This window comes from Podarcis vaucheri (assembly GCF_965113315.1).
Source record: "Podarcis vaucheri genome assembly, chromosome: 6".
NCBI lineage: Eukaryota > Metazoa > Chordata > Lepidosauria > Squamata > Lacertidae > Podarcis > Podarcis vaucheri.
In genome coordinates, this window is record NC_138764.1 from 105,451,885 (window position 1) to 105,476,510 (window position 24,626).

Genomic DNA, 24,626 nt, shown 5'->3' on the forward strand with positions numbered 1-24,626 from the left:
AAAGAAAGACATCCTGGAACCTGGGGTGAGGGCACTTGATCCCTCTTGCTCAACTCCCGTTCCAGATTTGCAAATAATTATTTTTACTGGAATATGGCAAACCGCATACTGAGCCCGTTATCTCCACGTCCCTGGCGCTGGTTTCATGCCCGCCTTCCGCTCGCCGCTGATATAAATGGCTTTTGCCACCTCTGCTTTTTCAGAGCCAGGAGAAGGCAAGCCCAAGGAGGCAATGGACAGCAACAAACACTCTCCGTGATCGAGAATTGGCGGAAGCAGGGCTGATTTCTCTCCTTTAGCCCTTAGTTTCAGAGAGGTACGCTCAGGTAACTCAGATCTGTTCTGCAAGAACACCCTCTGTGGAGTTTAACCAATTTACCTTTTAATTAGTTTATTTTGTAAAATAAATAAATAAATAAATTATGCTCCGCTTGCTTGTAAACAACAACAACCCTCCAAATGGGTTGCAAGAAAGGTAAAACAATGAATAGGAATAAAATTATCTCAGCAGGTGTGGCGGCTTCAGCCAAGATGTTAGCCGTCTGGTGTGCTGCCATCTTCAGCTGCCTGCTGATGCGATCAGAGAGCCAGCTGCTTCCAACAGATGCTGTCATCCGGGTCAATAAGGGCGTATTGCATAACGGTAAGTCTATCCATGCTAGGATTGGAATGGGCCTCACAGACCAAGGTCCACCAGTTTATCTCCTACCCTAAGAAATTCTGGGTGTGCAAATATCCTAAGAAAAGTGTTGACCTTACTAACATTTCCAAAATTCCTTGGCTGCATTACCTGAGCCAGAATTCCGAGTATTTCGTGTAAGATTTCACTTTGGGTGATGTAATGGGTATGAGTTACTTGTGCGTAAACTGGTGCCTTTCTCGGTTAATTGCCTTGTTAAAACTTTCTGACTGCACAGCCCCTTCTCATGGTGGCTGCCTCAGTCACTGGCAGAATCCGTCCGGCGTTTCTTGAACCTCTTCCAACATAAAAGTTGTTTGACACCCATTCTCCTCCTCCTCTCACTGCGCGGGAGTCTTCTGCGCAGGGAAGGCGTGGGTAGCGGAGGACCTGGGCTCTCCTCACTGATGTCCAGTGAAGAGTCCTGGAGCCCTCTCTCCACTTCCCCCGTCTGCCTCCCTTTATCCCCGGTGTTGCGCTGAGTGGCTTCCCCCTCTACTGAGCTGTCTCTCCCCCTGCTGCTGGGTCCTTCGCCAGCATCATCTGGGAGCCTCCCCTTCGCCTCTCGCTTCGATGTCAGTTCCCTGACAGGTGAGTTTTGCAGTCACTCTAAGGAGCACCACCTGGGTCGAGTTCCAGAGCATTCGGGAGCCTGCAAAACAACGAACCTCAAAGGGTTCAGACAAGAGTGAGGCAGCGTTGGCTGAATGTGGGCCAAAAAATGAATGCAGACAAGACAGAGGCGTTATGTGTTTTTGTTTGTTTACAAAAATATTTATATGCTGCTATACAGTCATACCTCGGGTTGAATGTGCTTCAGGTAGAGCACTTTCGGGTTGCTCTCTGTGGCAACCTGGAAGTAACAGAGTGCGTTACTTCTGGGTTTCACCACTCACACATGCGCAGACGCTCAAAATGACGTCATGCGCATGCGCGGAAGCAGCAAAACGCGACCCGCGCACGGGCAGACACGCTGTCACATCTTATGTTCTATTCAGGATGCGAACGGGGCTCCGGAACGGATCCTGTTCACATCCCGAGTGTCAGGGGTTCAGGAGCAGAGACGAGGGCAAGGGAGGAAACAGACAGCGAGGGGGAGGAGGCAGAAGAAAAGATGAGTGATGACGACGACCCGAGATCTCCTAGTCTTTCCAGTGAATCAGAAGATTCACAGGAAGGAGCGCCAGTGGCAAGGGCAAGGGGGGAGCTTAGGGGGGCACCCCAGGAAGAAGGGTCCAGAGGGGGCTCAGAGAGCAGCAGTTGGAAATCGGGGCCAGCATCACCAGCAGAACGCAGTGGGGAGGAAGGGCGCCAGGTACCGAGTTCTGGCAGCTCGCAGCAGGAGGGAGGACATGAGTCAGGAGTGGCCACACCTCCATCGGGGAGTGAGGAAACGGTCAGGCGGCAAGTGGAAGGTTGGGCGCGCGCGCCAAGTTCAAATACACAGGAAGGTGGCGCAGTAAGCAGCCCGGAAAGGGAACCAGGTCCTAAAGCCCGGCGCAAGGAGACAGAAGGGTCCGGGGGGTCAGCGTCAGAAGCGTCCCGAAAGGAAGAGACCACGGGGGGCAGAGGGACCCAGAGAAGAACGGTCAGGTGGAAAAGGTGGAGTAAGGCTAGGGTACTTAGCTGGTGTACAGGGGGCGGAGACTCAGACGGAGCTTCGCCGGTCTAACCCTTAAGACGTAGAGCTGCACGCAGCCGCTTGAGAATGGAAACTGTAACTCAATAAAGACTTTTACAAAGTGACCGCTGGCTAGCGTGATCCTCTGTGAGCTAGGATCTTGAAGCAGCACTGACACCGAGGTACCACTGTATTGCAGAAACATATAGAAGAGGTTTTTAACAGTCAAAAGAGGACAAAACCATACAATAAAAGCACAATAAGTTAAAAACAGCAAAGTTAAGAAAACAAAAAACCTGTAATCCACTCTTAATTGCCTGCCTGGGCCTGGCGGAACAGAAAAGTTGTCAGCAGGCAGTTAAAAGGTGGCACAGAAGGCGCCTGGTGAATCTCTAGTGGCAGAGAGTTCCACAGCCCTGGGCTGATGACGCTAAAGGCTCGGTTTCTCATTGTTGTCAAACGAGCCTCACTAGGGATGTTCCTGCCGGTGATCTCAGTGGTTGAGCTGGGATATAAGTTGCTAGTTCTCAAGCATGGGCTCCAAAACTGCATATACAGAAGCTCTGTTGGGATGCTTCCAAGGAAACGGGGGCAACTGGCAGGCCCCCAGCTGGCTCCAGCCCACTGGCTGGTAGCCGGAAGATGTCCGGTCCTTGGATCAGCATGTAACTGCGATTTGAGCTTCAGAATCCTCCAGAAGCTGAGCACGCAAGCCAGCAGAGTAAAAAAACTCTTCTCAACAGAAGGGCAGATAGAGGCTGCGTAAAGCATATTTACAAGCAGTTTATTTCAGGACACAGAAAACATGTCTTCTCCCCTTCGTGTCCAAGCAAAAGGGCATAAGCAAAAGCTATACACGAAACGGAAGCTCCCAGCAAGCTGTGCTGGAGTGTAAACAGGCATGTGACATACAACAATTCCACACATCTGTTAAGGTGGAACAGAATATCGTAACAAGCTCTCTCTCCCCCCCCCCCCCCAAGTCAAGGGAAGCAAAGCCCACCCCATCTCTGCTGAATTATAATGTGCTTCTCTCTTCCTTAGCAGGTCACGCAAGCCACTATTTTGAATAATGCTGTTTTTGTAGGGTAGGGGGCCCTGGAGCCGAGTTCATGGAACCAGGGGGGGGGGAGTTTGGGAGCCCCTAATCTAACCCATTGAGCAACCCTTTGCAACTCAGCCAGCATGTGCCATTCGTGGAAGAGCTTCCCTCGAGACCCAGCAGGGAAACCCTCCGGCTCCACCGTCCTGTCTGCCCTGACCTCTTTTTCCGACTTGCTTCCACAGCCGTCTCCAGCTCAATGGCGCAGAGCAACGCCCTCCAAGGAGCCATGAGAGAACTTCCAGTCGGAGGCGGCGGCGGGGACGGTGGCTTGCTGGGTGGCGTCCTTGGTGGTGGTGGTGGTGGTGGTCTCCTGGGAGGTGTCACTGGGGGTTTACTCGGAGGTGGTGGTGGTGGTGGTGGCCTTCTGGGAGGCGTCCTTGGTGGTGGCGGCGGTGGGGGTCTCCTGGGTGGGGTCACTGGAGGCTTGCTTGGTGGCGGAGGAGGTGGCGGTGACCCTGTGGGGATGCAAGCTGCCTATGCTGCCCCTCCGGTTCCTGGGGGCAATGGCGGGGCTGGTAGTGGTCCGGGTGCGAGTGGGCTGCTAGCTCCGGGAGGCCTGCTGGGCAGCGGAGGTCTGCTTGGCACTGCAGGGATTCTGGGCGGCGGTGGTGGGCTCCTGGGCAATGGGGGCCTCCTGGGCAACGGAGGGCTTCTTGGAGGTGGAGGCGTGCTTGGCATCCTGGGAGAAGGAGGCTTACTCAGCACCGTCCAGGGACTCACAGGGTAAGCAGGAGAGTCGTAATCCTTGCAACAATTAATTGGCGGCTTGTACAGGGTAGCAACACGGGAACAGGGCCTTTTCTGCAGTGGCTCCCTGTTTGTGGAATGCTCTTCCCAGGCAGAAACCTCCCTTAACTATCTGAATCATAGAATCATAGAATCATGGAGTTGGAAGAGACCACAAGGGCCACCAAGTCCAACCCCCTGCCAAGCAGGAAACACCATCAGAGCACTCCTGACATATGGTTGTCAAGCCTCTGCTTAAAGACCTCCAAAGTAGGAGACTCCACCACACTCCTTGGCAGCAAATTCCACTGTCGAACAGCTCTTACTGTCAGGAAGTTCTTCCTAATGTTTAGGTGGAATCTTCTTTCTTGGAGTTTGGATCCATTGCTCCGTGTCCGCTTCTCTGGAGCAGCAGAAAACAACCTTTCTCCCTCCTCTATGTGACATCCTTTTCTATATTTGAACATGGCTATCATATCACCCCTTAACCTCCTCTTCTCCAGGCTAAACATGCCCAGCTCCCTTAGCCGTTCCTCATAAGGCATCGTTTCCAGGCCTTTGACCATTTTGGTTGCCCTCCTCTGGACACGTTCCAGTTTGTCAGTGTCCTTCTTGAACTGTGGTGCCCAGAACTGGACACAGTACTCCAGGTGAGGTCTGACCAGAGCAGAATACAGTGGCACTATTACTTCCCTTGATCTAGATGCTATACTCCTATTGATGCAGCCCAGAATTGCATTGGCTTTTTTAGCTGCCGCGTCACACTGTTGGCTCATGTCAAGTTTGTGGTCAACCAAGACTCCTATCTGTGGCCTTTTAGAAGTGGGTAGGATGTTTGCAGTGTGTTGTCCCCCCTGGTTTTAGTGTAGTTTTAGCGGCTGGATCTACACTCCAATAACCATATAGCCACATGACGTTCTGCTCTTCAACGTTATTAAAATGTGACGCCAGAGGGCACTGCAGGGCAACCAGAAACCAGGGAGGCAGCGGGGAGAAAGCAAAAGAGAATGTTTCCCGTTTTGATGTTTTTAGAACGATATTCCTAATACCGTTCTCATAACGTTTAAAAGGTGAGTGTAGATCCAGCCTGTGTGGCGGGTTTGTTTGTTTGTAAGTAGCTTTGCGTTGCCTTGGACAAGGTAAAGCTACTAAATAATAATAATAATAATAATAATAATAATAATAATAATAATACAGTATGTGAGTCACCCTGCTAAAGTCACAGGAAAGTCACACTATATCAATCAAGGTAGTGGCAGCGAAAGTGGTGTGGCCACATTTGGAATCCTGGGTACTGTTCTGGTCGCCTCAGCTCAGAAAGGATATGGGCCACCAACTTGGATGTCTTAGAATCATAGAATCATAGAATCATAGAGTTGGAAGAGACCACAAGGGCCATCGAGTCCAACCCCCTGCCAAGCAGGAAACACCACCAGAGCACTCCTGACATATGGCTGTCAAGCCTCTGCTTAAAGACCTCCAAAGTAGGAGACTCCACCACAATCCTTGGCAGCAAATTCCACTGTCGAACAGCTCTTACTGTCAGGAAGTTCTTCCTAATGTTTAGGTGGAATCTTCTTTCTTCCACCTAGTCCTTAAACAAGGACTAGTGAGATTCATGGGGGAGAGAGCGATCAAAGGCTACTAGCCACAGCTGGAACCAGCAATGCTTCTGAATACCAGCTGCTGCAAACTGCAGGAGGCCATAGGGCTCCTGTGCTTGGACCCTGCTTGTGGGTTTCCCCTAAGAAGCATCTGATTGGCCACTCTGAGAGCAGGATGCTGGACTAGATAGGACCTCTTCGGCCTGATCCAGCAGGCAGCTCTTCTTCCCTTCTCATCTTCTAGTAAAATATTGTCTGCACCAGTAGTTCCCAAACCTTTCTTCCCACGGACCACTTTCAAATTATTGAGGGTCTTGGAGGAGCACCTAATCTAAGCTGACTGGCTGTCAATGGCTCCTGCATAGCCATGTTGACTGCAAACTGCCTCCAGTGTGAGAGGAGAGGAGCATGACCCTCGAGGCCGGTTTCTGGGTACCACTAGCAGGAGTTGGCTGCTGCTCCAAGCCCTACCTGTAGTAGTAGTAGTAGTAGTAATAATAATAATAATAATAATAATAATAATAATAATTTATTTATACCCTGCCCTCCCCAGCCAGAGCCGGGCTCAGGGCTGCTAACATAAATAAAATCACAGTAAAAACATGACAGGGGGAAAAGAGAAGGGGGAAAAGAAACCAATTTAAAATACAGGTTAAAATGCAATTTAAAATGCAGCCTCGTTTTAAAGTAGCCGATAAATCAAGAGCATAAGGGGAGGGAAACATAAGGGTCAGGCCGAGTCCAAACCAAAGGCCAGGCGGAACAGCTCTGTCTTGCAGGCCCTGCGGAAAGATGTCAAGTCCCGCAGGGCCCTGGTCTCTTGGGACAGAGCGTTCCACCAAGTCGGGGCCAGTACTGAAAAGGCCCTAGCCCTAGTTGAGACCAATCTAACCTCCTTGAGGCTCGGGACCTCCAAAGTGTTGTCATTTGTGGACCTTAAGGTCCTCCGCTGGGCATACCAGGAGAGGGGGTCCCGTAGGTACAAGGGTCCTAGGCCGCATAGGGCTTTAAAGGTCAAGACCAGCACCTTAAACCTGACCCTGTACTCCACCGGGAGCCAGTGCAGCTGGTAAAACACTGGATGTGAGCTTCCTGGAGGCACCTAGGGAAACAGGATGCTCATCTACAGGAGTATTTGGTCTCATCCAGTAGGGTCTTCTTCTTGCATGCTTACATTTAGTAGGTAAAAACGATTTTCTGATCTCCAGTCCAAATGTGTCCACGTCCATTTTTTTAGAGAGTGGTTCTCGCGGGTCATAAGAGAGAGCTTTGTCTGGATGACCTCACTGCCTGCTTCTTCCTTGTAGGCTACGAATTGTGGAGCTGACGCTTCCCAGGATCAACCTTAGACTCTTGCCTGGAATTGGAGTCCACTTGGATTTATATACCAGGGTAGCGCTCAACGGTAAGAGGTAAGCAAAGCACCTTGACCCCTGCAATTTAATGCACATGTTGCCGGCAGCTTCCTGGCTCTGGTTGAGGTTCTTCTTCTTAATAATAATAAAAAAATAATTTATTATTTGTACCCCGTCCATCTGGCTGGGTCTCCCCAGCCACTCTAGGTGGCTTCCAACAAAGATTAAAAATACATTAAAATGTCACACATTAAAAACTTCCCTGAACAGGGCTGCCTTCAGATGTCTTCTAAATGTCAGGTAGTTGTTTTTGTCTTTGACATCTGATGGGAGGGCGTTCCACAGGGTGGGCACCACTACCGAGAAGGCCCTCTGCCTGGTTCCCTGTAGCTTTGCTTCTCTCAGTGAGGGAACCGCCAGAAGGCCCTCGGCGCTGGACCTCAGTGTCCAGGCAGAATGATGGGGGTGGAGACACTCCTTCTTCTAACCATTACTGCAGAGGATATTGTTTGCCCAAAGGATCCCTAGTTTCTTAACCATATGGTACAGGAAGGAGGAGATGCACCATACCAGCTGCTCTTTACACTGGCCAGAGGTTTACACTAGGCTGCTTGCATTCCTCTGGCCTCCAGCTCTTGAGTGGTGGTGGTCTTCATTCTGGACTCGCTTTCAGGAGCCAGGAGGAAGAATGACTCTGAATATAGCAGTTTGGGGGGAGCAACCATGGGAGTGGGTACTTTCAGGAAGACCTGGCAGTGGGCTTCCTGAATGCATCTGTTATTGGCCAGCGAGGGAGACAGGATTCTGCTCTAGATATACTTATGGCCTGATCCAGCATCTGGGCTCTTCTTCTGTTCTTCTGTTAGCTGCAGTGCAGAAAAGGGTCAATTTACACTCCACACAATGACCAGTAGACTTGTACCCAGTGTTGCTTGGAAATTATAAGAAAAAAGCAAACAAACCCCAGTGGTTAAAATCAGTGCAATTTTGAAAGGTTTGATCTTCCATCTTGATTCAGTCTGGCACTCATTTGTATTCAATCACAGAAGAAAACCTGTCCCTTGATCTGAGGAACTACCATGATAAATTCGGTTATGATATCTTACGAAGTGTCCAAATGCACAACAAACAGCTTTCCGCAATATATAGTAGGTTAGTTTAGAAACCCCCGGAGCAATTCACAAATCAAATTGTCAAACACATAACAGAATGTAACATAAAAATCATCTTCAACCTTGAAACAGCAAGTTGGAACCATTCCATATAGACTGTTTTCCAGTTTTCCTCAGCCTAATTGGCAATAACCTCAACGGCTGAGTGAAAAATATGTCCTCAATAGCCACAATATGTCCACAATATTTGTGGTGAGTGATGGATCTCCAGAGGCAGAGAGTTTCACTACGAGGGGAATGCAACAGAAAAGGCCTTTGACCGGCTCGCTGGTCCTTGGGCTTCACCTAGTAGTGGCATCCCAAACAGACCCCCCTCCAATGAAAAAGCTTCAACTGGCTCATTCATCTTACAGATGTGGGAAGTGCAACCTCTTCCCAACAACTTAAAAGCCGCCTTCACCAACCTAGTGCGCTCCAGATGTTTGGAACCACAGCTGCTTCAGTCAGCATGGCTGTATGATGATGGGGATGACGGGAGATGTCATTCAAAACCTTTGGAGGACCCCAGGACGGGGAAGGCTATTAAAAGCATCATGCAAAGAAGCTTCACCAGACTCTCTCTTTTCGTTCCAATTCAGCCTCCTCGGGTTCCTTGACATCGCAGTGGAGGTGAACCTCACGGCCATCGTCCGCCTGACCATGGATGGCACCGGCTACCCCAAGCTGGTGATCGACCATTGTGACACCCTTCTTGGAGGCATTAAAGTCAGGCTCCTTAGAGGGTGAGCTGCATCCATCTGGCCAACCTGACGTCTTATGGGGTTGGGGATGGAGCAACTCCCCTTATTTATTCCAGGGATGAGGTTGGTGGGCCAGATCCTGATTTTCCCCTGATGTCCCCTGGGTGGGTGTTATGTACTGAGTTGAAGAGGACCTAAAATGCAGCAGTCTGATTGGTCCTAGAACAATAGGATCCAGAATGCAGCAGTCTGATTGGTCCACAGGAGCCACCCAATCCAGCTCCAGGTGGAAGTGAATCTGCAACCTGATTGGCCTACAGGAGAATCCCAGAATTAGCCAATCATGTGGGGCCCATTGTGTAAATAATGTATATAAAGCAGACATTCTGGGGGAACTTCCATTCCTCCTCACCACTATGAGCTGAATAAAGAGCATGAAATCCGCTCTCGACTCTGAGTATATTTCAGTCACTTTGACACAGCAGCAGATGAAGCACTCCCCTTTGCAGACCGGCTTTAAACTCAAGCTGGTTCGCAAAGGAGAAAGTTCCCTTTGCCCATGCTTAGGGGTATTTGAGAATTTCGGTAACACTCTTGCAGTTTTCAAGTCCATCTGTGTTCAGGACTGAAAATCAGTCAAGCAAATTCATTGCTTTTCATTCACATCTTGCTTGTTTTTAAGACTGCAGACAATACTTAATTACTTCTTTTTTACAGTGTTTGGGTGGTTTTTTGCGGGATAAATTTTTCCTTTCTCTCTCCCCCCCACCCCGCTCCAGCCTACTCCCTATTGTGGATAATTTATTGGCACGTGTCCTTAACAAGCTCCTTCCAGAACTGGTAAGTGATCAGCCAGGGCAGGTATCATCCAATGTGCAATGGGATCTGGCTCAGGAACTGCATTAGGATAGAAATATACTTGTAGAAATTCAATGTAGTTCCTGGCTTGGGGACCAAACTCTGCCATTGTGAGATAAGTCTTTGATGTCTGGAGAAATGAGATGAATAAAGAGAATTGTAAGATGCACATATTAAATTTTGGAAAATGCATAAATAAAAATAATAAAAAGCGATAGTCTTTAACGAAACTTAAAAGGAGGAAGAAAAAAATAACTGTGAGCACAATTGCTTTGCATGTATTACCATTTGATTCCAGACATTTTGCCAGAAATATCTCATTAGAACATTGAATTTTTCAGCTGTGTCCAGTCCTAGACATCACCCTGGGCCTAGTGAACGATCAGCTGGGACTTGTGAACTGTAAGTGTCTCTTGTGGTTCCTTCTGTCTTCCCATTCCTTCATATGGATGATCTCACTGCTCCTGCAACCTGGGGCGGGGTCCGACAGCCTTTTATCTCTGTCGGGGTAACAGCGGTCCTGATCCCCTGGCGACTCACCTCCCTGTCTCGCCTGAAGGCAAGCACTCCTCCTGCGAGTACTCAGGTCTCTCCTTCTCTCAGACTTCAGTCTCTGCAGCTTGGGAGACGTCGGTGGGTTACTAGACCCAGAGGCCGCCTCAGCCTCCCCTGACCCAACCGGTAGTGGAGCAGCTGTAAGTGATGGCCTAGCTGGAGGCAACGGGGGAATCCCCGCATCTGGAACCAGGGCAGGATCAGGCCCCTGACTCGGCCTAGCTGGGGCTTGTTGCAGGGGAACCTGTGCGGACTGGGACTCTTCAGGATCAGGCCCCAGACTTGGTTCAGGTGATGCCTGAGGCAAAGGATCCGGCGCGGACTGAGACTCCTCTGGTTCCGTGTCTGAGCCCGAGTCCCAGGCCATCACACCCGGGGAGAATCCATGTCAGGGACCAGGCAGAGGAGGAACGGTGAAGACCTCCTCCCCAGCCTGACGCTTCCATTTTTTTTATTTTTTTATAAAATATTTATTAAAATTTTACAACAAACATAGGTTCAAAGAACCAAAAAAAAAAAACTATACCAAAGATTACACATAAACACAGATTACACAAAAAGAGAAAAAAGATAACAAGAAAAACACCAAAAAGAGGACCTAAAAGAGAAAAAGGAAAATGCAAAATACAAAATACAAAAAACAGCTGGCTGGAAAAAGAAAAAAAAGAGAAAAAAATTTAAAAAGAAAAAATCCATTTTTCAATATCTTTAGGCTCATTTACTTATTTCCTTGACCTCCTCACACCTCCCCTTTTTGTATTCCCATTTACAAAATCCTTTCAGCAAATCCTTACCCTCTTTCATTTATCTTTGCTCTATATCTTAACCTATTATAACTATATATTTCCATCCATATAACGATCTATATTTGCTTATTCTTATTAACCTTATTACAAAAACCACTTATTTCCATTCCAACATCATTTTAACATTCATTAATTTTACAGTGTTTCTGCAAATAGTCTTTAAATTTCTTCCAATCTTCTTCCACCAACTCTTCTCCCTGGTCCCAGCCTGACCCTTCCAGAGACGAAGAAGACAGTTCAGAATTGCAACGGGGGCTTGAGGGAGGTCGCAGCTCAGAGGCAGATGAGGGGGAAAGCTGGGAAATAATGGGAGAGGTGGAGGAAGAAGAAGAACCACCAGGAGGGCGACAGCTGATGGATACAGTGTCTTTGGAAAGCATTCCAGACCACCACCATCTCCGCTCCCAGATCCCGGCGAGCCTTGAAAGTAGGAGAGCAAAGGCTCAGAAGCAAAGGGCCCTCAGCACCACCCCTAGAGGAGATGGTGATGAATAAGGAAGTGGGAGGAAAATGGGGTGGAGAGTCACTTGGGACAACACCATTATTCCAAGAGGCTGTGTTCCAAGCCTCTCTCCGTAAATATTGAATAAAAAGCAGATGGTCAGAACTTTTCCTCGTCTTATCCGTTCCTGGCAACCTGCTGTGGGGTTGTGTTCTCGGCCACCTGACAGCCCACCACCTTCCCAGGGGTGTCTATCCCACTGTCAAACGACTCTTGCCATCAGAAAGTTCTTCCTAATGTTAAGTCAGAATCCCCTGATTATGAGAGCCTGGGGAGCTATTGACAATCCAAAGCATGAGAAATCCTAAATTCTTCCTCTTTCCCTTTCTCTTTCCTCCCAGCTCTGGTCCCTCTGGGTATATTGGGAAGTGTCCAGTACACTGTCTCCAGCCTTCCACTCGTGACGGGACATTTCCTGGAAATTGATTTGAATGTAAGTCCAAGTTTGCTGAGATGGATCTTGATGGTGGGGTGGCCCCTGCGTGGATTGGCTCGGACTCCGCAAAGTCACCTGTTTTGCTTGACTGTGGGTCTTTGCCAACTTCCGCCATGGGAGTGGGCTTTGAGTCTGGCTCTCCTTGCTCTGCTTTTATTGAATTCACTGGAGAGGAAGACAATGGGAGAGGGATGAATCCTTTGCCCTATTAGTTTCCTCTGTCACTGTTTGCAAAGCACAGTCATACCTCATGTTACGTTTGCTTCAGGTTGAGGATTTTCAGGTTGCGTCCCACGGTGGCCTGGAAGTAACGGAATGGGTTACTTCCTGGTTTCGCCGCTTACGCATGCGCAGGCGTGCAAAATGGCGTCACACGCAAGTGCAGAAGCAGTGAATCACAACCCGCACAAGCGCAGATGCGCAGACGTGCAGACGCAGGTTTTGTTCTGTTCAGGTTGCAAACGGGCCTCCAGAGCGGATCCTGTTCGCAACCAGAGGTACCACTGTATCAGGCAATGGATAGGAAAGCCAGGGAACGTGGATGCATTGGGTGTCATGAGCCAAAGACTAAGGCAGAGAGTCTCAAACTTTCAGTCTTGCTAAATGAAAGCCACAACCCTGCCGCAGCTCTCATGAATCCCAGGGTATGTTTCAGAGCCTTGATCCTGGAGAAGCACAGAACATGGATGGTGGCTTAAGGGCAAAGTGCAGGCACCAGGTCCTTCTTCCTCAGAGTCTCAGATAAAATTTTGCAGTTGTTGTTTCAAGTGTCAGAAAAGATTTGCAGATGATGCCCAGCTATACTGGATTATGAAAACTCAGACTGTGAAGAGCTCCAAAAGGTTACCATATTTTTTGCTCTATAAGACTCCCTTTTTCCCTCCTAAAAAGTAAGGGGAAACGTGTGTGCGTCTTATGGAGCGAATGCAGGGTGCGCAGCTATCCCAGAAGCCAGAACAGCAAGAGGGATTGCTGCTTTCACTGCGCAGAGATCCCTCTTGCTGTTCTGGCTTCTGAGATTCAGAATATTTTTTTTCTTGTTTTCCACCTCCAAAAACTAGGTGCGTCTTTTGGTCTGGTGCGTCTTATAGAGCGAAAAATACAGTGTCTCCAAACAGGGCAAAAAAAGCAGAGGCATGAAAATTGGGTCTTATTTGGGGAAGGGGAATCACAGCTCCTTGCTGAGGTATGGGAGGGACTCATGGACCAAGGGCCAGCTTGTCCAGGAGTCCATCCGCAACTCCACTTAATTCATTTTGTGCCCTGCTTCTTCCCTCATTATTGTGCAAGAACAGAAGACATTCCTACTGCCAGGATGGCATTTTGATTTCCCATCTTTTCGCTAACTGGTAGTAAAGCGAAAAGTGATCTTAAGAATCTGCTGGTGAGGTCACACTGGTGGACACTTCCTCCGCTATCTCTGCTTGGTTGAGTTCCACCTCCCTTCTGCCTCCACCTCCTTTGTAGGACTCTAGTCCTCATTGTCGCTTCTGGGAGCGACCCTGTTCATTTCTGGTCGGTAGGCGGTTGTGGCGGTGGCTGCCTAGAGCCACAAAGTGTTGTGTTTTGTCCACCTTCCCCAAAGACATGCTATTAGCTCTTTCAGAAAAATGAGATGTGTGCAATATCAATGGCATGCACAAGTTTTCCAGCTGGGCAAATAATAATAATAATAATAATAATAATAATAATAATAATAATAATATTTCATTTATATCCCGCCCTCCCCAGCAGAAGCGGGGCTCAGAGCGGCTAACATAAAAATCACAATCAATTAATTAAAATACATTCTAAAATCAATTCAGAATAAAATCAATTCAGAATAAAATCAATTCAGAATAAAATTAATGGCAACCATTGGGCTAGAGTTCTGTGAAGATTGCCAAAGGAGGGGGTCAGGCTGTGCCTTGGCCAAAAGCCTGGTGGAACAGCTCTGTCTTGCAGGCCCTGCAGAAAGATGTCAAGTCCTGCAGGGCCCTGGTCTCTAGTGGCAGAGCGTTCCACCAAGTCGGGGCCACAGCTGAAAAGGCCCTGGCTCTGGTTGAGGCCAGCCTAACCTCCCTGTTTCCCAGGATCTCCAAGATTTTTTTGTTTGAGGACCGTAAGGTCCTCCGTGGGACATACCAGGAGAGGCGGTCCCGTAGGTACGAGGGTCCTAGGCCGTATAGGGCTTTAAACAAGGAGGCCATTCCTTCTTTCGCTTCCAAGTGTGTGTGTGTGAGAGAGAGAGAGAGAGAGAGAGAAGCTTTGTGTCTCTTTTTCCTTCCTTCCCTTCCTCCAAGGGGAGGGCAAAGCTTTCTTTCTCTCCCCTGAGGATGGAGAGAGGGAAATCTAAGCACAAAGGTGGAAGGGAAGGAAGGAAGTCAATGGGGTTCACAATGCACAAAGTTCCTCAAGGTTTGGGAACCCCATGCCTTAAACCCGCCTGTCTATTTCCGGTGGAAATCTTCTCTATTCCTGTTTTGCAGCATGCTTTTTTGGGGGGGGGGAGTGATAACAAATGGTGCGTGTGCTTTAGTGTGTGTGTGTGTGTGTGTGTGTGTGTGTACAAGCACCGATGAAGAAAGGAGGGGCAGGTCCACAAGCAGACAGAGGGGTGGAGGGAATTAAAACCAAGATAAATCCATTGAAGCCCTAACTCCAGGTTTCAAAACTTTTGTTATCTGTGCACAAAGCGGTCAGGTATGGACCTGTGGAGGTCAGCAGAGGAGAAAAGGAAAGCAGAAAACGTGGATGTTCAGGTGCGGTGAAGATGAGCCCTAGGAAAGGGGTGTGATAAGCAGTTCTTTGCCTTGACGGGGTCAGCCTGAAGTATTAGCGCTTCAAGTCACAGATCTCCTTCCAGGCTGGCTCTGGACAAATTTGTGACACCTGGGCCGGTTGCATTGCCTGAGGACATGTCCCAGCCTGGGATGCAGAAGGGCAGCTGTTTATTCCATGCCGTTACATGGCATCTTTTGCCTTTTGGCAAAGGATAATGGGATAATGTCCCTCTTAAATAAGAACATAAGGGTAGCCTGTTGGATCAGGCCCATGCCCCATCTAGTCCAGGGTCCTGTTCTCACAGCATCCAACCAGATGCCCATTATGGGAAACTCACGAGGAGGACCCAAGGGCAAGAGCAAATTTCTCCTCTCCTGTGGTGTTCAGCAGCATCACTGCCTTCAGCAGTGGTTAGTAGCCAAAGACAGTGCAAGACTTCACTGGCACCCCAATAAATTTAGCAGCTCTGGGCAAAAAGCCTGGGTTGACTGTGGAGATGAGCCAGGCTGGGAAATTTCACACCCAGGCCTTCAAGCTGCCAGGATTATTAGACTAGTGTTTCCTGCCACCTTCCTTAAAAAGGTAAAGGGACCCCTGACCGTTAGGTCCAGTCGTGGATGACTCTGGGGTTGCGGCGCTCATCTTGCTTTATTGTCCGAGGGAGCCGGCGTTTGTCCGCAGACAGCTTCCGGGTCATGTGGCCAGCATGATGAAGCCACTTCTGGCGAACCAGAGCAGCGCACGGAAACGCCGTTTACCTTCCCGCCAGAGTAGTACCTATTTATTCACTTGCACTTTGAGGTGCTTTCGAACTGCTAGGTTGGCAGGAGCAGGGACCGAGCAACGGGAGCTCACCCCATTGCGGGGATTTGAACCGCTGACCTTCTGATTGGCAAGCCCTAGGCTCTGTGGTTTAACCCACAGCGCCACCTGTGTCCCTGCCACCTTTCGTAGATGACCTTGAAAACCGCCTCAAAGCTAGGATTCCATCCCATCATGCACGCAGCAAAATGGGACCGCCTGCTTCACATCCTTGTTCCTTCCCTCTAGACTGTGGTTGGGCAGGTGGCCGGACCCCTCCTCAACTACCCGCTGGGCAAGCCGGAAGCTCCCCCCATGCCGGCAAGGGTGCCCATGCCCCCCATGCCCCCCATGGCCGACACAACCAACTCCCAGCTGGGGCTCTCGGTGAACTTCCTCAGCTCCGTCGTGGCTGTTCTGCAGAAGCAAGAGGCCCTCAACATCGACATCTCGGATGGGATGGTGAGTTGGGAAGCAGATGCTGGGGGGGGGGGGGATCTCTGGGCACCTCCCAGCCAGGGCGGGAAGCTGAAGGCACAGGGGGTGAAATCTACTCGGAGTCGAGAGTGGATTTCCTGCTCTTCATTCAGCTCATAATGGTGAGGAGGAATGGAAGTTCCCCCAGAATGTCTGCTTTATATACATTATTTACACAATGCCCCCCCCCTGTGATTGGCTAATTCCGGGATTCACCTGTAGGCCAATCAGGTTGCGGATTCACTTCCACCTGGAGCTGGATTGGGTGGCTCCTGCGGACGAATCGGATTGCTGCATTCTGAATCCTCTTGTTCTAGGACCAATCAGATTGCTGCATTCTGAATCCTCTTGTTCTAGGACCAATCAGACTGCAGCATTCTGGATCCTATTGTTCTAGGGCCAATCAGACTGCTGCATTCCGGATCCTATTGTTCTAGGACCAATCAGACTGCTGCATTCTGGACCCTATTGTTCTAGGACCAATCAGACTGCTGCATTTTGTATCCTATTCAACTCAGTACATAACAGGGGGGAATTCAGAAAACTAGACCCTTGTTTTCCAAATTCGCCTGCCTCGTCCCAAGTGCCAAATCTTTGCCTTTGGTTATGTAGTTGCAAGGCAAGGCACTCTGCAGTGCAGAAATCCACTTCTCATTTTAATGTGAAGCTACTGAGTATGTACTCCCCAAAACAGTATGTGAATGGAGCACACCATTCCTTTGAAATTCACCTTTGCTCTGATTTTGGGAAGCACTTCTCCACCCAAAAAATGCAGCAAGCGTGTATCTTGTGTACTGGTTAGGGTGTCACACTAATACCTGGGAGAGCAGAGTTCAAATCCTCGTTTGGCTGTGAAGCCCAATTGGTGTAACCTTGAGCCAGTCACTGCCTCTCAGCCTAATGTCCGTCACTGGGAAGTTGTGGGGCTTACAGGAGGTGGAGGAGAATGTGATCCTGTGGCAAGGACCCTGTAAAGAGCCTCACCGCGGCATTCTGCACCCGCTGGAGTTTCTGGGTCAGCTTCAAGGGCAGCCCTGCGTAGAGTGAGTTACAATAATCAAGCCTGGAGGTGGCCATCACATGGATCACTGTCCAATCCTCTTTGGAAGCCATCCACCTTAGTCACCACCACTGCCTCCTGTGGCAGGGAGTTCCATAGTTTAACGGTGCACTGCATGAAGAAGTAAAATAACTAGCAAAGAGCTGGGGAGTCTGCGTTATCTTTTGCCCATTTTCTTTCCCCCTTCCTTCTCCCCAGTTCCCGGAGCTTCCTCCTCTGACGACATCGACTCTCGGGGCCTTGATTCCTTCGGTGAGTCCACTCACTTGACGCTGTGCTGCCCGGATCTGAGCTCTGCCCGGGCAGCCTGGTGCGCTTCAGCTTAGTTTTACCTGCACAGGTGAACTTTGGAATCCAAGCAGCCTCCTGTGGTGGGGAAAGCTGCGCAAAGGGCGCTGCAATAATTCCATTGGCACCCAGTTAAAAACAAGAAGAAGATTCTCCATTGCCTGGTTCCTGCATAAAACATAACTAACAACTGCAAGAACAAAAGGACTGTTTGCCACTAAGATGTCATTGCAAAAATACCTGTACAGGTATCATAAATTCAAAGAAAACCACCCATTAGACCTTTAGCCCTGCATAAATTCTTTCACTTCAGTCTCAAGAGATTTTAAGGGAGATCTATAGCAGGCTTCCCCAACCCGGTGCCTCCAGACACAGGTGGGCTATAAAACACAACAACCAAGTAATAAAGCGAACGTGGTTTGCAGGTGTTCCAGATGTTCCCAGAGCCGCGCTCCCTCCTTCTGAAGGTGTCGGTCCCTGATGTTCCAACAGTGAAGCTGCAGAAAGACAAGGGCCTGATCCACCTCATAGCCAGCGCTGAAATACTGGCGTCGAAGCCAAATGACGCTCATCAATCTCTCTGCACCCTGGAAATTGTGAGTATCGAGAAATGACGGCATCACACCTTCCCACTTTCACTCCCTCCCTCTGGGTTATATTGGGATGCACATTCTGTGTTTCAGGCTCCGGCTGAGGAACTTAGTAGTGTTAGAAACACTATAATTATGGCCATTTGGCAAGTATTTATCTGACTCTGGCAGCGTGATATGGACAGATTGAAGATGCGATGGAGCCACCACCGGTGTGGCCTTGCAATGGGAAAGTCAAGACAGGGGGTGACTCTCGAGTCACTGAGTCATGGTTAGGGGACCCAGACTTTTCTAGGGCTTACGGGGAATCAGGAAGGGCTTGGTTAAGAAACGAACCATTTCCCCATTTTTCACCGCAGGACACAACTTTGCTGGCCTCGTTTTCCGTTGAGGACAACAAACTGAAAATCAGCGTTGTTCTTGAGAAGTAAGTGTGGCATTTCTTAACTTATGGGCACTTATATTTTAAGTGTTATAATGGGATTGTTTTGTTACACATTTTAATTATGGAAGTTTATATTTCAACATTTGTGCAATTGGTTTTTAAACTTGTAAACGGCTTATGGTTTTTATGAATAAAAATAACACTTGAAGATCTCTCTCCTCATTCCTTCCCTGAGTTGTGCTTCCTCCCTTTAGAGGGGATGTGGGAAAAGGCCTTTTGCATCTGATCTCTATTTCCCTCCCTGGAGTCAACTAAGGTTGTCTGAATCCTCAATGACTGCTCTCACTTTTTCTTCTTTTTCTGCAGGTCACATCTCTCAGTGGCTTCCTCGTCCATTGGGAAATTTGATGTAAGAATATGTTATATCTATCTATTTCTTCAGAACATTTGTACCCCATTCTTCAGCCAAAAAAGGCTCCCAGAGTGGCTTACGTACAATCAAAGCAAGATGGTCCCTACTCAGAGGCTTAAAATCTAAAAAGCGTGAGAAATGAACACGACACACAAGGAGAAAGGGACAAGGAGGGAAGAGGAAAAATAAAAGCTCAGGCACCAATTTCTAAGCTGTAGTTCCTGATGGGGCTGACCTGTGACAGCAGAGCTGATGGAGAGAACTCTGCTTCCCAGCTCTCCACTTATTATTTTAAAATTCCTAAGCGGTGTGCAAAATATACAACATGAATAAATAAAATAGTATCATAAAAATGGAAACACTACATAAAAACAGTATAACCAGTACAGTGGACAGGTTGTGAATGTGATCTGTGCAGGAGGCACGTCCACAACCTGCAGCGTTCGCAACCCGTCTGCGCACGTGCGGGCTGCAATTCGGTGCTTCTGCGCATGTGCAAAGTGCGAGTTAGTACTTCTGCTCATGTGCAACCACCAAAACCAGGAAATAACCTGCTCTGGTACTTCCGGGTTCTGGTGGGTCCGTAACCCGAAAAAATGCAACCTGAAGCGTCTGTAACCCGAGGTATGGCTGTATATATATAATTTTATTGATGCTATCGCTACAGGTTTCTCATGCTCTTTGATGAGAACAATAAACTTATCAACTGAACTGAAAATCACTTCTTTTGTTGACACAGGTCTCCCTCATGGAGGGGCTGGTCAGCAAGATCTTTGATGTTGCGTTCCTTCCCGCTATGAATGGTAAGGACGTTCTACAAAACCGTGATTTGACATTCCAACAACTTTCTTTCGCGCTGCATGAAAATGGGCAGTTCAGTCTGTAGTCCTGGAGACATCTTTTGCTCAGAGAGCTGATTTTGGATCCCTGAATAAAAATTGCTTTGCTGCAGGGATGGAGAAGAGCCACAGCTCAGGGAAATGAAATAAATAGAGAGGTGATTGGTTGCAAAATAAAAAATAAAAATGATGGGAAAATGTAGGTTGTTTCATAGAAGAAGATCGGACGTGAAAGGGTCCAGCTTAGCAGCAGGTGTAATAGCAATCTGGACAGTATTTTGACAGAAAACAGCAAGGATCATTCATAAATGTGCAAAGGTCTTCCACTCCCAAGTGGAACACTTATTCCAAGAAACGTTGACAGTCTTATCATTTTTTATAAATAGGATAAGGTTACCAGATGTCCCTGTTTCCTGGGGACAGTCCCCAGATTAACAAATCAGTCCCCATACAAAATCCTATCATTCCTGCTGAAGCTGAAAAGTGTCCCCGGATTCATTGAAAAAAATCTGGTAACCTTAAAATAGGGGCAGATGTGAACCAGAAAGAATGCAAAATAGAGAAATTTCTTCTTGGAAGGCCCAGCTCATATTTGCTACAGCTCAGTACATTTTGGAGACTCTGGTTTCCTGGTTTCAGGAGAAATCTGAAACTCCCAATTTCTGTAGAAGCCGCTTGCACAAATCTTGCTGCTCACCTGACACCAGGGACAGGTAGCCAGATTCCTACAACCTGCTTTAGGGATCCCACAGAATTTGAAAGCTTTAGATCACTCCTGGAAAAGAAGGCTCTCCCATCCCGAAAGGTGCTGACCTATTGGTCTTCCCATATCTTGTTACGTTTCCCTTTTGTGGGATGTGAAACACAAGAGCAGTCAAGTACAACAGGGAGAAATGTAAAGTATTGCACTTGGGCAAAAAAAATGAGAGGCACAAATACAAGATGGGGGACACCTAGCTTGAGAGCAGTACATGTGAAAAGGATCTAGGAGTCTTGGTTGACCACAAACTTGACATGAGCCAACAGTGTGACGCGGCAGCTAAAAAAGCCAATGCAATTCTGGACTGCATCAATAGGAGTATAGCATCTAGATCAAGGGAAGTAATAGTGCCACTGTATTCTGCTCTGGTCAGACCTCACCTGGAGTACTGTGTCCAGTTCTGGGCACCACAGTTCAAGAAGGACACTGACAAACTGGAACGTGTCCAGAGGAGGGCAACCAAAATGGTCAAAGGCCTGGAAACGATGCCTTATGAGGAACGGCTAAGGGAGCTGGGCATGTTTAGCCTGGAGAAGAGGAGGTTAAGGGGTGATATGATAGCCATGTTCAAATATATAAAAGTATGTCATATAGAGGAGGGAGAAAGGTTGTTTTCTGCTGCTCCAGAGAAGCGGACACGGAGCAATGGATCCAAACTACAAGAAAGAAGATTCCACCTCAACATTAGGAAGAACTTCCTGACAGTAAGAGCTGTTCGACAGTGGAATTTGCTGCCAAGGAGTGTGGTGGAGTCTCCTACTTTGGAGGTCTTTAAGCAGAGGCTTGACAACCATATGTCAGGAGTGCTCTGATGGTGTTTCCTGCTTGGCAGGGGGTTGGACTCGATGGCCCTTGTGGTCTCTTCCAACTCTAGGATTCTATGATTCTATGATTCCTAGAGTGAACATGTTTATACAAGGGGAGGAATGTTTGTCCAGCCAGTAGGTAAACTTTCTGTTTCCTTCTGGGCTGGGACAGACTTCCTCTGCATGTGACTAGAGGTGGGCGTGGCCTCACCTGTGCAGGTAACGACAAAAGCACAGGGCAGGGCAGCCATCTCTCTCTCTCTGTGACTACATGTCTCGAAGAAGCAACATCTGCTTAGCCAAAGATGCTCTCTGTCTCCTTATGAGATAGTTTCCAGGTGTATGTTACTTTTCTAAGCTAAGTTTGCCTTCTGGGATCCTATTGTGAACAGAATGATGTGTGAGTAAACCTTTTTATACTTTTATAGAAGACTGTGTCGTGTCTTATCTTTTATGAGGGAAAAAGGGGGAAATACCAGAACAGTTATTATAGAGGCTTTAGCGAGCCTGAGCAAATGCATCCGCTGCAAGTTTAAAAAGGGGAGTGTTACTCTGCTAAATTGTGAACTTGTTTACACAAGTTGGAAAAGCTATAATCAAACAATATATCCTCTCCTGCATCCCTGAACATTCCCACACCTTTGGGATCCCTCGTTCCATCTCTCCCGGAGGGAATAATCAAATCTGCCTCTTTCTGCAGGTGATATTTTGTGGCAGATATCAGAACAAAACAATATTTATCAAAAAAGATCTATACTGCCAACATTGTGGGGAAATACCATGGATGCAAACAGCAGAAAATCAGCAGTAAAATTGCATTTGTGAAGCATGTACAAAATAAATAAGATGAGACAACCTCATCGCATACAGTTTCCCCTTCGTACTAGAAAACTAATATTTTTCTCCTTTCTGGCTGCAGGTGTGTTAGGTAATGGAGTTCCTCTCCCCAAGTTGCTGAATATAGACTTTGACAACGCTGACATTGATGTCATTGAAGTAAGTGCACCAACTCTGATCATTCCTGGCGTTATTCTGTCACAAGGCTTAATTGTCACGACAGGCTTAAGCTCATTCCCAAAGAAGCATTTGCCGCCTGAAGACTTTTAAATTGACTTACTAGCAGAAAGTGCCTGGAGTTCTTTGAGAATTCTTAGAAACCAAAAAGTACAGTTTGGAAATCAGTGGTTAAAATCAGTGTGGTTCTGAAAGTCCACCATCTGGCTTCAAAATGGCACCCAATCGTATCAAGACATGGAGAAAATCCAACTCCTTGATCTCAGAAACTGTCACGCAAATTTCGGTCATGGTTTCTTAAATTTGGTTAAATTTGGCGTTTTGAAAGTTTCAGCCCACCATCTTGATTCAAAATGGCATCCAGTTATATCCAAACACAGACAAAAATTTGTCCCTTGATGTCAGGAACCGTCATGCAGAATTTGGTCACAATATCTTGAAATATTGCTTTATCCTGGATTAGATCGGCCTTTGGTCTGGTCCAGAGTCTGGGCTCTTTTTGTGTTCTTATGGGAAAAAAGTTTTTGATGTGTGACACTTTAATGTATTTTTAATCTTTGTTGGGAGTCGCCCAGAGTGACTGGGGAAACCCAGCCAGATGGACGGGGTACAAATAATAAATTATTATTATATTATTATTATTATTATGAGTCCACTAACAAGGACCAGAGCTGAGGGGGTCCCAGAAATGAGAACTGAAGCTCTTGGTTTCGCCCTTTTTTGCAGGATCTGCTTGTGTTGTCTGCGTGAGTCGAAGAGGAGACCAGAAGGTACTCAGTGGAGCGCAAGGGCAGTCGCAGAAAAGGCCAGCTAGTTCCAGACCAGTTTGCCCCACAACATCATCTTTCAAACTGTCCAATGCATTTGAATGAGGCCGGGCTCCTTCCAGGAAAACACAGCCGGGGTTTTGAGTGCAGGAGGATTCCAGCAAGACCCTGTCACTCACAAGATCGTGGCATTTCCTCCGTCCCCTTCAGCTCTGCCATTTCCCAGAGGGTGCGCACACATAAACACACAAACTGCGTTTTCCGCGTTGTTTCAATAAAACGTTTCTCCTTTCCACTGCATTTGGAGTGACCTTGAGTCTCTTTGTTGTTGGTGTTTTTAATATTTATTAAGATTTTCAAAATATTAAAAAATAAAAAAGAAAAAAGAAGAAAATACCAAAAAAATGGTTAAAAAACAACTCAATCTTTCCATTACTTATTTTTCATTAGCTTGTTTCCCGGACCTCCTCACGCCTCCCTTTTTTGTATTCCAGTTCAGTTTGTTGGTTCAGCAAATCCTTACCCTCTTTGTTTATCCTAATCTTTAATCTTAAAATATTGTAACATTAAATTTTTACCTATTAATAATCCATTTTTCATATTCCCTTATAATATTACAGCTGAAAACCACTTAATTTCTATCCAACATCATTCTAACATTCATTAATTTTACAATATTTCTGTAAATAGTCTTTAAATTTCTTCCAATCTTCTTCCACCGACTCTTCTCCCTGGTCTCGGATTCTGCCAGTCATTTCCGCCAGTTCCATGTAGTCAATCACCTTCATCTGCCATTCTTCCAGGGTGGGTAGATCTTGTGTCTTCCAATACTTTGCAATGAGTATTCTTGCTGCTGTTGTGGCATACATAAAAAAGGTTCTGTCCTTCGGCACCAATTGGCCGACAATGCCTAGGAGAAAGGCCTCTGGTTTCTTCAGAAAGGTATATTTAAATACCTTTTTCAATTCATTATATATCATCTCCCAGAAAGCCTTAATCTTTGGGCACGTCCACCAAAGGTGAAAGAATGTACCTTCAGTTTCTTTACATTTCCAACATTTATTATCGGGCAAATGATAGATTTTTGCAAGCTTGACTGGGGTCATGTACCACCTGTAAATCATTTTCATAATATTCTCTCTTAAGGCATTACATGCCGTAAACTTCATACCTGTGGTCCATAACTGTTCCCAGTCAGCCATCATTATGTTATGTCCAACATCTTGTGCCCATTTAATCATAGCAGATTTGACCGTTTCATCCTGAGTATTCCATTTCAACAGCAAGTTATAAATCTTTGACAAAATCTTAGTTTTGGGTTCTAACAGTTCTGTTTCTAATTTTGATTTTTCCACCTGGAAACCAATTTTCTTGTCCGAATTATATGCCTCCATTATCTGATGACCTTGAGTCTCTTTGGAGTCATTGCAACAACAACAACAAATTTTATTTATACCCCGCCCTCCCCAGCCAAGACCGGGCTCAAGGCGGCTAATACCAAGTATAAAACAAATTGATTGAAATACAACTTAAAAACAGGATTAAAATACAACATTAAAGGTAAA

General features: G+C 47.3%; 1 protein-coding gene across 2 annotated transcripts; it reads left to right on the top strand.

Moving 5' to 3' along the window:
• Nucleotides 1-202: 202 nt before the first annotated feature.
• Nucleotides 203-23,371, top strand: LOC309534095 (BPI fold-containing family B member 4-like). 2 transcript variants are annotated; one of them, XM_082226073.1, is made up of 16 exons: nt 203-326; nt 509-643; nt 3,588-4,128; nt 7,043-7,147; nt 8,841-8,984; nt 9,722-9,782; nt 10,142-10,202; nt 12,005-12,096; nt 15,913-16,125; nt 17,399-17,452; nt 17,914-18,084; nt 18,438-18,505; nt 18,830-18,872; nt 19,615-19,678; nt 22,200-22,276; nt 23,021-23,371. In XM_082226073.1, exons 2-16 carry the CDS (start codon nt 532-534, stop codon nt 23,042-23,044), a joined length of 1,830 nt encoding a protein of 609 aa, XP_082082199.1. In that variant the 5' UTR covers nt 203-326; nt 509-531; the 3' UTR covers nt 23,045-23,371. The 2 variants fall into 2 exon arrangements, with proteins under 2 accessions (XP_082082199.1, XP_082082198.1); XM_082226072.1 differs by having other exon boundaries at nt 512-643.
• The last annotated feature ends 1,255 nt before the right edge of the window (nt 23,372-24,626 follow it).

Coding starts and splice junctions, on each gene's coding strand:
- LOC309534095 (XM_082226073.1), top strand. CDS start 532: ATGTTAGCCGTCTGGTGTGCTGCCATCTTCAGCTGCCTGCTGATGCGA. Junction 4,129..7,042: donor ACCGTCCAGGGACTCACAGG/GTAAGCAGGAGA, acceptor TCTTCCTTGTAG/GCTACGAATTGTGGAGCTGA. Junction 18,873..19,614: donor CGTCCATTGGGAAATTTGAT/GTAAGAATATGT, acceptor TTGTTGACACAG/GTCTCCCTCATGGAGGGGCT.